Source organism: Schistocerca cancellata, chromosome 2 (genome assembly GCF_023864275.1).
Source record: "Schistocerca cancellata isolate TAMUIC-IGC-003103 chromosome 2, iqSchCanc2.1, whole genome shotgun sequence".
Taxonomy (NCBI): domain Eukaryota; kingdom Metazoa; phylum Arthropoda; class Insecta; order Orthoptera; family Acrididae; genus Schistocerca; species Schistocerca cancellata.
The window spans coordinates 1,075,418,888-1,075,432,288 of NC_064627.1; the positions used below are offsets into that span (position 1 = coordinate 1,075,418,888).

General features: G+C 42.2%; 1 protein-coding gene across 1 annotated transcript in view; it reads left to right on the forward strand.

The window, feature by feature from the left end:
• The first annotated feature begins 437 nt into the window (after positions 1-437).
• The window catches only part of LOC126149629 (uncharacterized), a 62,225-nt gene continuing 49,261 nt past the window's right edge, over positions 438-13,401 (forward strand). The window contains exon 1 of the mRNA XM_049915825.1: positions 438-563. Coding sequence (XP_049771782.1) covers positions 481-563 — 83 coding nt within the window. The 5' untranslated portion in view covers positions 438-480. The remainder of the gene's footprint in view (positions 564-13,401) is intronic.

Consider the following 13,401-nt stretch of genomic DNA (forward strand, 5'->3'; position numbering starts at 1 on the left):
TTTGTAACATCATCGCTGAATCCTCCTATGTAAAACTCCAACTATGGAAACCTGCCACTCTTGTAATGATATTCTATGCTGTTGCAACAACACCAAACACTTTTATATTATTCTACTGAAACTATACCTGCGATTATGGCCACATTATCGGAGGAGTTTCGTTTACGCAGTCCACAAGGGCTGTCAACATATGACAGGTGTACCTCTGCCGGTGTTTTCCTTGCGTTGGCTGCTTCGGCGCAGCGTGAAGGCAGTGGAGGTGTGTCAGGCAGTGGAGCTAATCAGGGAAGCGCATCTGCTCAGACAACAGAAGAAGAGTCTGCCAGTGTTTTCCGATTGGCCGCCCTCCTATGTTGACACACAGTATGTACGGTGCGTTACGTTAAGCGCACTCTACAGCTGACAACAGCATAGTATCGCAGCCCTGTCGACGGATTCACTCGACGGCTAGTGATCCGGCAGTGTCTGTCAGCTCCCACTATGTCCCACCCGACCGACGCTGCCGCCCCTGAGTTCGACTTTTTGAGCTGCTTGCCGCTGGACATCGCCATTAACATCCTGAGGTCAGTACTCACTCGAACGTTAATCTGTTAATTATCGAAATTAACTTTTCGAGTAAGGGATTAACTTTCAATTTTAAAACGTCAACGGACTCTTAAACTTCCGCTAACCTCGAGTCCGTTAGCCGTTAATTAGATACCTACTATTTATGACAAAAATGCCTCGCCGCTTGCGAAAAGCGCGTTCTGTCCATGTAGGTGCATGGCTACGCCGAGATGCACGCGATTGACGTAAACAATCGAGTGGGAGCGGAAATAGCTACATGTTGACTGTTTATTGTTGTTTACCGAGTCCGCGTGAAGTACTACTCTTCTTTTAGTGGCTCGACTGTGGAAAGTAAATCATGAAATTTGACTGTAGCTCCACAACTGATGAAAATCTGTTCCCGCATTTAAATGATTACTTAAATTTCGTATGCAGATCAGGAGAACAAATACTTTTACATTGTAAAATATGCTTGCATAGAAGTTCAAGTGCGGTTCACACTTCGAGCCTAACTGTATGAAAACGACACATAAAGAGAGCGTATGAATCGCGGTATGTATAGTTTGAAGAAACAGTGAAGGTAAGGTCCGGTCGAGGAATCCCAAAAAGTAAAATCAATCTTGGGCATTCAGGTATCGACAACGTAGCCAGTAGCAGTAAAGCGGTTAAAAGAAAAACGGAAGCATTGGAGAGTCCAGTGGTATTGCAGCATTGGGAGCGGTTTCTCTAGCTAGTGTGGCCCAACGCATGGTAATCTTTGTTGCAAACATGGCTGCTTTACGTGTCGTCGAATTGAAGTAGTCTCAGAAGCTGGTAGAAACTTTAAGCTCCAGCAAATGTTCAATTTAGAGAAGAGCATTGCGCAGACGCCTCGTTGACGGGCGTATTCGATTAAAGGAATATCTTACAAAGGGAAATTCGCACCGAGAATCAGACGCTACCGTATTCTCCTGTATTTTAATCCTCCCGTGATTTAACGTTCATTACTGAATAACTGCATTGTTTATTTCAACTAGTTCTTAAACACGTTTTAGAGTACCCAATTTAGTATCATAGTTTAAATTGCAATCTCTGCTCTCTGTCCAGCCATGGCTGGTGAATAACACACAACTAGTAAGTTACATTAATTATGAAATTAACGGATTAAATGATAAAACTGTTAAAGTATCTTCGATGCCCTACCTAAACTCCCCGTAACAAAACAATTTTATTCAAGCAACGGAAATGCATTTGATTCATTCGCTCATTTCACTACATCCATAAGGTAAAGTTTGCTGTTGATACTTAACGATTAACTTTAACTTCCGATAAATATCCTGTAAAGTAACGCTTTAAAGTTTAACGAAGTTAACTATTTTGGCAATTGTTTAACGATTAATGAAGTGATCTTCCTGATTAACGTCTCCCAGGAAACCATACTCACTCTAACAAGTAGGGCTGTTGATTTTATAAGGCTAGTGCATTAATCCATTGTTTTTGGAGCCACACATAAAAACGCCTTGAAATACTGTTGTCTAGTAGGACCCACGGAGGCTATTGGAAGGGAAAACCGTCGATAATCAGAAATGAATAGCAAAGAAATCCTTACTTCAGAATGGATTGGCGAAGATGTTCCACCACAGGTGCACCCGAATACGCTCGTATGACAAACAGCTGGAGGCGTCATAGTGACGATTTTTTTCGCGCTGGCTCCGTTCTGTGTATCAAATGGGTTTATTGAAGTTAACGATACGGATCTATGGAGTAGTGCGAGCCATTCGTGTATTCTTTAGTGTTTCTTGCAACGTAGCTGGCATGTTTGTGTGTTTTAGTATCGTTAGTTTAACAATGTTTAATTAGTGAGAGAGGTAGCTTAGTCTTGTAAACAGTAATTACTTGGGTCCAGTGGAGATGGCGAGTGTATTGAAGACTGTGGGATGATAATCTGCTCTGCGCTTTTTTAATGGCTTGAAAAAGGTGTTTAGCTTTATAGTTACTTTGTTTTATTCGTCGCTTTAAGGATTTCATAAATTCAATTTATTTAGTGAAATTTTTAAGAGTCATAAAGTTTCTCGTCTGTCTGGGAGTTTTTCATGTTCCATGGATTATTTGCACGATATATAGTAATGTCTTGTAACAAGTCATTCTACATTCATGTCATAAAGTAATTCGTAAATATGGCTACATGCTGAACACTTACAAGTTTATTTTTAAAATATACAGATGTGACTGATTTCTACCAACCACTTTTTACACTTTACAATAATAAATTCTTCTACAGAGTAGATGTCAACTTTTTCAGTTTGTTTTCAAATATTACTTTGAAGTATGTGAACCATTTTATATCACTGGGTAAGTTATCAAAAATTTTAGTTGCAGCATTGTGCAATGCCTTTTTGTGCTAAAGACAACATTAACGTTCAGTAATGAATATCATTTCTCCCGGGGGGATTCGTTGTAGGTTCATTTTAGAAGAGCCACGGGGATTGTCAGTTAACTTCGGTGGTAGACTCAAGAGGTGTTGTGCATTACAGTGTGGTTTACCATTAAAATTCTGTGAGCTTACGTTCTTAGAAGAGACAACTAAAATGCCACTGTCGCCTACGCATATCTCGGGAAAAGACCGTGAAGACAAAATAGTTATAGGCACTGAAAGCTGCCAGAGATAAGCTCAGCGGAAATTTTTGCGAAGAACCTTACGGTGTTCCGAAAGGATAGACTAAACACGGTTGGCAGTGGCGTGTTTGTTGCTGTTAGAAGTAGTTTTACCGAGCTAGGTGCCGCAGTGGTTAGCACACTGGACACTCATGCGGGACTGGGTGTTTGTGTTGTCCTCATCATTTCATCATCATCCAGGAAAGTGGCGAAATTGGACTGAGCAAAGATTGGATAATTGTACGGGCGCTGATAACCACGCAGTTGAGCGCCCCACAAACCAATCATCATCATCATCATCACTCATGCGGGAGGACGACGGTTCAAACCAGCGTCCGGCCATCCTGATTAACGTTTTCCGTAATTTCCCCAATTTCCCTAAATCGCTTCAGGCAATGCCGGGATGGTTCCTTTGAAAGGGCACGGCCGACTTCCTTTCCCATTCTTTCCTAATCCGATGAGACCGATGACCTGGCGGTTTGGCCCACTCCCCCAAATCAACCAACCAAGTAGTTTCTCTTGTCGCGAAATTGAAGTAGATGGTTCCTGTGAGTTAGTATGAGCAGGGGTCATTGTTGGCAACCGGAATAAAATAATAATTGGAGCCTTTTACCGACCTCCCAATTCAGATGATACAATTGGTGAAAGGTTTAAAAAAAACTTCAGTTTGATTTCAAACACGCACCCTACTCATACAATTATAGCTGGTGGCGACTTTAATTTGTCCTTGATATGTTGGCGAAAATACATGTTTAATTCCGTAGTTACACATAAATCATCCAGAACTGTGCTAAACGCTTTCTCCGAAAATCATTTCTAGCAGTTCATTAGCCCACATGAATAGTAAACGGTTGTGAAAAAACACTTGACCTCTTAGCAACAAATAATCGTGAGTTAATAACGAGCATCAACACGTATACAGGGATTAGTCACCAAAGGCTGTCGTTGGGAGATTGAATACTGAATCCTCCAAAAATAAACGAAAATATATCTATTCAAACAGCAGATAAAAATTCACTTGACGCCTTCCTGAGAGACAACCTCCACTCCTTCCAAATTAACAATATAAGTGTAGATCAGATGCCGCTTGAATTCAAAGAAATAGTGTCGGCAGCAGTTAAGAGATTTATACTAAATAAACGACGGAGCTGGTCCTCGGTGCATAAAACGGGTCAGAACACTGTTGCAGAAACAACGAAACAAACATGCCAAATGTAAACAGACGTAAAATCCTCAAGATGAGCTATCTTTTACAGAAGCTCGAAATTAAGCTTGGACTTGAATGCGAGATGCTTATAATAGTTTCCACAACGAAACTGTCTCGAAACCTGGCAGATAATACAGATTGATTCTGGTCGTATGTGATGATGCTAACGGCAAGACACAATCAATGCCTTCTCTGCGCGATAGCAATGGTGGTACTACACAGGGTGGTTCATTGATAGTGACTGGGTCAAATGTCTCACGAAATAAACATCAAACGAAAAAACTACAAAGAAAACTTGTCTAGCTTGAAGGGGGAAACCAGATGGCGCTATGGTTGGCCCGCTAGATGGCGCTGCCATAGGTCAAACGGATATCAACTGCGTTTTTTTAAAATAGGAACTCCATTTTATTACATATTCGTGTAGTACGTAAAGAAATATGAATGCTTTAGTTGGACCACTTTTTTCGCTTTGTGATAGACGGCACTGTAATAGTCACAAACGTAGTACGTGGTATCACGTAACATTCCGCCAGTGCGGACGGTATTTGCTTCGTGATACATTACCCGTGTTAAAATGGACCGTTTACCAATTGCGGAAAAGGTCGATATCGTGTTGATATATGGCTATTGTGATCAAAATACCCAACGGACGTGTGCTGTGTATGCTGCTAGGTATCCTGGACGAGGACATCAAAGTGTCCGGACCGTTCGCCGGATAGTTATTTAAGGAAACAGGAAGTGTTCACCCACATGTGAAACGTCAACCACGACCTGCAACAAATGATGCCCAAGCAGGTGTTTTAGCTGCTGTCGCGGCTGATCCGCACATCAGTAGCAGACAAATTGCGCGAGAATCGGGAATCTCAAAAACGTCGGTGTTGAGAATGCTACATCAACATAGATTGCACCAGGAATTGCATGGCGACGACTTTGAACGTCATGTACAGGTCTGCCACTGGGCACAAGAGAAATTACGGGACGATGACAGATTTTTTGCACGCATTCTATTTAGCGACGAAGCGTCATTCACCAACAGCGGTAACGTAAACCGGCATAATATGCACTATTGGGCAACGGAAAATCCACGATGGCTGCGACAAGTGGAACATCAGCGACCTTGGCGGGTTAATGTATGGTGCGGCATTATGGGAGGAAGGATAATTGGCCCCCATTTTATCGATGGCAATGTAAGTGGTGCAATGTATGCTGATTTCCTACGTAATGTTCTACCGATGTTACAACAAGATGTTTCACTGCATGACAGAATGGCGATGTACTTCCAACATAATGATTGTCTGGCACATAGATCGCGTGCGGTTGAAGCGGTATTGAATAGCATATTTCATGACAGGTGGATTGGTCGTCGAAGCACCTTACCATTGTCCGCATGTTCACCGGATCTGACGTCCTCGGATTTCTTTCTGTGGGGAAAGTTGAAGGATATTTGCTATCGTGATCCACCGACAACGCCTGACAACATGCGTCAGCGCATTGTCAATGCATGTGCGAACATTACGGAAAGCGAACTACTCGCTGTTGAAAGGAATGTCGCTACACGTATTGCCAAATGCATTGAGGTTGACGGTCATCATTTTGAGCATTTATTGCATTAATGTGGTGTTTACAGGTAATCACGCTGTAACAGCATGCGTTCTCAGAAACGGTAAGTTCACAGAGGTACATGTATCACAATGGAACAACCGAAATAAAATGTTCAAACTTACCTACGTTCTGCATTTTAATTTAAAAAACTTACCTGTTACCATCTGTTCATCTAAAATTGTGAGCTATGTGTTTGTGACTATTGCAGCGCCATCTATCACAAAGCGAAAAAAGTGGTCCAACTAAAACATTCATATTTCTTTACGTACTACACGAATATGTAATAAAAAATGGGTGTTCCTATTTAAAAAAACGCAGTTGATATCCGTTTGACCTATGGCAGCGCCATCTAGCGGGCCAACCATAGCGCCATCTGGTTTCCCCCTTCAAGCTAGACAAGTTTCGTTCTATGTAGGTTTTTCGTTTGACGCTTATTTCGTGAGATATTTGGCCCGGTCACGATCAGTGGACCATCCTGTAGAAGGCAGTGCTGCCAGAACAAGAGTTGCTTAACACAGCCTTCCGAAACGCCTTCAAAAAGACGAAGTAAATATTCCAGAATTCACATCAAGAACAGCTGCCAACATGGATAACGTAAGTAGTAGATATCCTGGGAGTAGTGAAGCAACTTAAATCACTTCATAAAAGCAAGTTTTCTGGTGCAGACTGCATATCAATTAGGTACCTTTCAGAGTATGCTGATGCAATAGCTTCATACTCCATATGTAACCGTCCGCTCGACGAAAGATCCGTACTCAGACTGGAAAGTTGCACAGCTCACACCAATGTTCAAGAAAGGTAGTAGGAGTAATCGACTAAATTACAGGCCCATATCATATTGTATTCGAACATAATGAATTACCTCGAAGAAAACGGTCTATTGACACAGTCAACACGGATTTAAAACACATCGTTCTTATGAAACAGAGCTAGCTCTTTACTTCCATGAAGTGTTGACTGCTGTTGACAAGGGATCTCAAATTGATTCCGTATTTCTTTATTTCCGGAAGGCCTTTGGCACTGTACCAGACATGCGGCTTGTAGTGAAATTACGTGCTTATGGAACATCGTCTCAGTTATGGGGTGGATTCATAATTTTCTGTCAGAGGTCACAGTTCGTAGTAATTGACGGAAAGTCATCGAGTAAAACAGATTGATTTCTGGCATTCCTCATGGTAGTGTTTAGGCCCTTTGCTGTTCCTTAACTATATAAACGATTTGGGAGACAATCTGAACAGCCATTTTAGGTTGTTTCCAGATGATGCTGTCATTTGACTAGTAAAGCCATCAGAAGATCAAAACAAATTGCAAAACGATTAAGAAAAGATATCTGAATGGTGCGAAAATCGGCAGTTGACCCTAAATAACGAAAAGTGAGGTCATCCACATGAGTGCTAAAAGGAATCTGTTAAACTTCGCTTACATGATAAATCAGTAAAATGTTAAGGCCATACATTCAACTAAATACCTAGGAATTACAATTACTTAAAACTTAAATTGGAAGGATCACATAGAAACTGTTGGGAGAAAGGCTAACCAGACGGCGTTTTATTGGCAGGACACCTAGAAAATGTAACAGATCTACTAAGGAGACTGCATAAAGTATGCTTGTCCGCCCTCTTTTAGAATATGCTGTACAATGTGGGATACTTACCAGATGAGTGACAGAGTATATCGAAAAAGTTCAAAGAATGGCAGCACGTTTTGTATTACTGCGAAATAGGGGAGAGTCACATTGAAATAATACAGGATTTGGGTTGGAAATCATTAAAACAAAGGCGGTTTTCGTTGCGGAGAAATCTTCTCACGAAATTTCAGTCACCAACTTTATCTTCCGAATGCGAAAATACTTTGTTGCCGGCGACCTACATAGGGAGAAACGACCACCACGAAAGAACAAGGGAAATCAGAGCTTGTAGAGAAAGATATAGGTGTTCGTTCTTTCCGCGCGCTAGACGAGATTGGAATAATAGAGAATTGTGAAGGTGGTTCGATGAACCCTCTGCCAGGCACTTAAATGTGATTTGCTGAGTATCCATGTAGATGCAGATGAAAATGAGATTCAGACTCTTACGGAGGCTTACCAGCAATCTTTCTTCGTGCGAACTGTTTGCGACTGAAACAGGAGGAGGGAAGTGACAGTGGTACACAAACTACCCTCCGCCACACACCGTAAGGTGGCAGTGGACTACAGATGTACAGAGAATCTGTAGCATAGCCTGATGTGTAGCTTAGGTGGGGAGGCGTCTTTATGACTTTGTCCTCTGATCATTCAACAACAGTACAGGAACCGTCATACGTTGCAGATATAAATTATACATATACAGGATGATTCACGAAGGTATGCAAATATTTTATGTTATTCTACAAGCAAAACTAAAGAAAAAAGTTCGTATAAACATAGCTCCGCAAATGTTTAATTACGGAGTTACGGCTAACATGATTTTGCTTGAAGTTGATTAACTTCGCTAATATGAATCCATCTCAAAACTGTACGAAGTTAAATTAAAGCGAGATTTCCATTTGTTATTGATCTGGTGAATCTAATGAAACATGTTCCAAACGTGTATCTTCAGTAGTTTCCACAACATCCAGAGAAGCTAAGGTAGAATGTATAGACGTTTTTCATTGTTGGCAACCGTTAGAGGTTCCGAATGCACGAACTGTTAGTGGAATATTTCGAATGTCACGGGAGACAGGTTCTCTACTTAGCATTCATAATCAGGACGAACGCTCGATACGTCAGGACGATGATGATATTATGGATGCTGTTCAACGTAGCCCGGGTACCAGTACACGACGTATCTCTCAACGATTAGGCATTTCACAATAAGAGGTATGGCGTACACTGAAGTACAATAATCTCTGTCCTTACCACAATCAAAAAGTGCATCATTTACATTCGGGAGATCCTGCCCTTCGCTTAGAGTTGCGCAACTGGTTCAAATACTAATCGGCAGTTACGCCAATACATTTTATGTACCCATAGGCACAGTTTACTCGAGAGGTATAAACAGTTTATGTAACGAGCACGCATGGTCTGAAGCAAACTCACATGCAACAGCGCAACGCAATTTCCAGTAGCACAAATATGTGGTGTGGTATAATCAACACGTTATTGGACCATTCATTTTCCCAGGACGTATAACTAGCGAGACATACTTAAAGTTCCTTCAGGAAGAAATGCCCCACTTGCTCGAAGATGTTCCACTTGCTACGCGATTGATAATGTACTTTCAGTAAGACGGCGCCACGGCTATTACTAAAATTTAAAATGAAAATGTTCCCCAGAAATGGGTTTGTCGTGGTGCTACACATATGTGGCCAAACCAGATCGACCGATTTAACACCAATGGGTTTTTGTCTCTGGGGATAGATGAAAGACAGTTTATGTGGACAAACTTGCTCGCGTTATAAATGCAACCGACGAAATTACGAAGAAACCTGTGAAAGTGAAACGAGCGAGGAAATCTGTGCATACACTTGCAGCTAAATGCACTGACCTCGGTGGAGACATTTTTGAAAATGTATTGTGAATGTATTGTCAAATTGTATGTACACTGTAAAACTTCAATACTGAGCTTCGTTTTTGTTCGGTTTAACATGAATTCGTGCGCTATGGTATTAATAAAAGCAGTTTAAGTAATTACAATCATTTTTCCAAAATTAAATTCTCGAAAACTTCTGTTGAAAACTTAGTGCTATTGTCTGGAATTTTAAAAACAAATTGGGCCATTTAAAAATTTTACGAAATTACTTCTTTGCTTGATATGAAACTTTCTGGCAGATTAAAACTATGTACCTGACAGACTCGAGCTCGGGACCTTTGCCTTTCGCGGGCAAGTGCTCTACCAACTGAGCACCCAAGCACGACTCACGACCCGTCCCCACAACTTCAATTCTGCCAGTATCTCGTCTCCTACCGTACTTCACAGCTCTTCTGTGAACCTAGAACAACTAGCACTGCTGGAAGAAAGGTAATTGCGGAGATACAGCTTAGCCACAGCCTAGGGGACGTTTCCAGAATCCTATTTTCACTCGCCAGCGGAGTATGCGCTTGCCCGCGAAAGGCTAAGGTCCCGAGTTCGAGTCTTGGTCCGGCACACACTTTTAATCTGCCAGGAAGTTTCATATCAGCGCACACTACGCTGCAGAGTGAAAAACTCATTCTACCTCGTTTCTCTGGATGTTCTGGAAGACTACTGCAGATACACGTCAGGGACATGTTTTGTTAGATTCACCAGATCAATAACAATAAAATAAATGAAAATCGTGCTTCATGTTAGTGAAGTTGCTAAATATGACTAATTTTTATTACCCGTGACTATGTAACTAAACATTTGGGAACCTATGTTTATATGAACTTTTTTCTGTAGTTTAACTTCTAGAATAACATAAAAAAAATTTGCATGTCTTCATAATCGCCCTGTATAACACATGTAAGAGCTTGGAGAGAATTGGGCAGCAGTGGTTCAGAAAAGCCGGTCATGGCCTTTTTAATGGAACTATCCCTGCATTTACCTTAGTAGCTTAATGGAACCATAAGAAACGTGAGTCTGGATAACTAAATGGGGATTCGAACCCGAATGGAAGTCCATTGTCCGAACACTGGCTTAGCCACTTCACTCAGTCTATTTCGAAAGAAAACTGTCAATGAAACTTACATCTGGAGCCTACAATTAGCTTGTGGCAAGCATGAGTATAAACATTATCTCTAGAACATGAAACTTAGTTATGTTACATTTCTGAAAGTCCCCCTTGGGGACTCAGCATTCCTTTGCTGAGTACAGGTTTGGCGACCCCAGGGTCCCTGAGCTGGAAATTCGCAAGTGCCACCAGTCCTCTGTCACTGTAAAATCTGGTCATACTTCAGCGACCACTGTGCAGCGCAGCAGTGGATGTTGTGTGCTTTGGAGAACGGGGGTCTTGTCTTCACCACCTGGACCGTGAGGAATGTACACACCTCTATAAAAAAAAACCTCACCCTCAAGGTGTGCCATGTGCTGATGAAGTGAATCCCTCCCAGTTGCATAAGGATTGCTCAGGCATGCAGGGCTCTGCCTGGGTCAACTGTTGTTTCTCTAGTGTCTAGTGGATCCCTATGGAACGGTCTCATCAAACTACTACTCCTGATGGGATGGGTGTACCGTCAGGCAGTACCTACAACCTCTCCTCAGAGAGCTCCGTTGGTCATTCCTCCTGAAAAGAAGTCTCACAATCATAGTAACAGGGTATTAGTGTGGCATAACACTATCATTGTAATGAAGTGAATAGAGGGAACCTTCGAGAAGATACCCCCTTTCTATATTCCCAAGGCGTTGAGAGGTATTGCTGGGTCTTTGAAAAGTGTCAAACGACTTCGTAATGGAACACGTTTAGTTGAAATTGCTAATTACAACCAAACAAGGCCTTAGGTGACTACACAGTCGAGGCTGATTTACATAACACCCTTAACTTTACTAAGGGCATCGTTGCCTGCTCCTATATAATGGAGGTGGACCCTGCAGAGTTACGTGAAGAATGGAAAAATATGGGCGTAACGGAAGTGCAGAATATGAGGAGAATCAAAGGCAAACTGGAAAAATCGCCAACATTTATTCTAACGTTTGGTACTCCAGAATTACCTGAACATATCCCTGCAGGCTATGTCCGTTTTAATGTTCACCCATTTGTTCCTAACCCAGTGTGAAGCTACTAATGTCAAAGATTTGACCATACCACTATGGGATGTAATGGGAACACTACGTGTGGCATTTGTGGAGGCTCAGCTCGAGAGTCAGGCAATTGTTGTACACTTCCTCTGAAATGTGTAAACTGCTCTGGAATCACCCATTGTGGAGTAGAAAGTGTAGGGTTTACAATAAGAAAAGGAAAATTCAGGAATTGGAAGTAGACGCATACCCTATGGTGAAGTAGAAAAAAATTTCAAAGCTATGCAGCCGCCAGTTTTTGCTACTTATTTTGCATCAGCCCTTCAGATAACAATCTCTGTGACACATCCACACACTCAGACCACAGATTAAAGTATGAGCACGTGCATTTATCAATGTGCCTGTGGCGGAAACGCTCCACTTGCAACTGATGTCGTTCGGAAGCCGTTAACAATATGATTACCACCTAAACCACATATCACTACCTAAAATAAGAAGCAAACTACGCCATCCCCGCAACTCGGGCAACCACCTCCTCCTGTCAGTAAAGAAAAAGGTCCTTAAGAAGTTCAAAGTCCAAGAAAGCGGTAGTTAAACCTTCTGATCGGCGAGCTCTCTCTCTTTCTGATGTGGACTATGCTCATCAGGATGTGGACTTCCAATCGGAAGAACTGGAGAGCAAGGAACCTACTAATGTTCACCATGACCTCCACAGTAAATCACCACCTCTGAGGGAGAAAGGAAAGAACAACCATCGCTAATCAAAGGCTTCCACAGGGACTTCTGTGTTGCAGTGGAATTTGAATGGATATCGCTCACATTTGGAAGAATTGCAGTTACTGATCCAGGAGAAAACTTTTTGCATCAACTTACAAGAAACGCATCTTAGTCACTAACACACCTGCATTACGGCGCTACCACACATATAAAGAGGATAATACTACTGGAGACAGGGCTAAAGGTGGAGCTCTATTTTCCTTGATGACATATGCCACTCCTCTCCTGTTCCTCTTCCACTACCATGCAAGCAACATCTGTGAAAGTTCTCACACCTTTAAAATCAGTGTTCTTTGTATCGGTCCCGTAATGGTGCTTTGAATGCAGACGCACTAGCAGAACTCTTCTGTGCACACCCACACCCATTACTCCTTGTGCGGGACTTCAATGCCCACAATGTGCTGTGGGGCTCGGATACCACTTGTTCCTGAGGTCGGATGATCGAGCGACTCGTCCATTCTGAGAATATCTGCTTTCTGAACGCGGGTCAGATGACTCACTTTTCCACAGCTACAAGGTCTTTTTCAGCCATTGACCTTTGTTTTCGTTCCTCAGCTACTGCAGATTCAGTTCAGTGGGAAGTGGCTCCAGATTTACATTCTAGTGCCCAATTCCCAGTGTGCATCTGTCTGCTGACTAGGACGGTGGCCAACAGGAGACGATGCAGGTGGATGATACAAAGGACAAATTGGTTACAGTACAGTCGACAGGCTATTTTTGAACAAAAGTGTTGAGCACAGGAGACGGTAGTCCATATCACTTGTAAGATCCAAAGGGCTGCCACACTGTCCATCTCCAGGTCTAGTGACCACTTCAGACGGTAGCCTGTACCTTGGTGGAATGACGACTGTCGATTGGCAATCAGGGTCAGATGAACAGCTCTGCAGAATTTAAGATACTGTCCAGCTACAGACAATCTTCATGCTTTCAGGGACTTCCTTGGGGAATTCAAGACTTCAATTAATCGGTCCACTTCCACTGTGT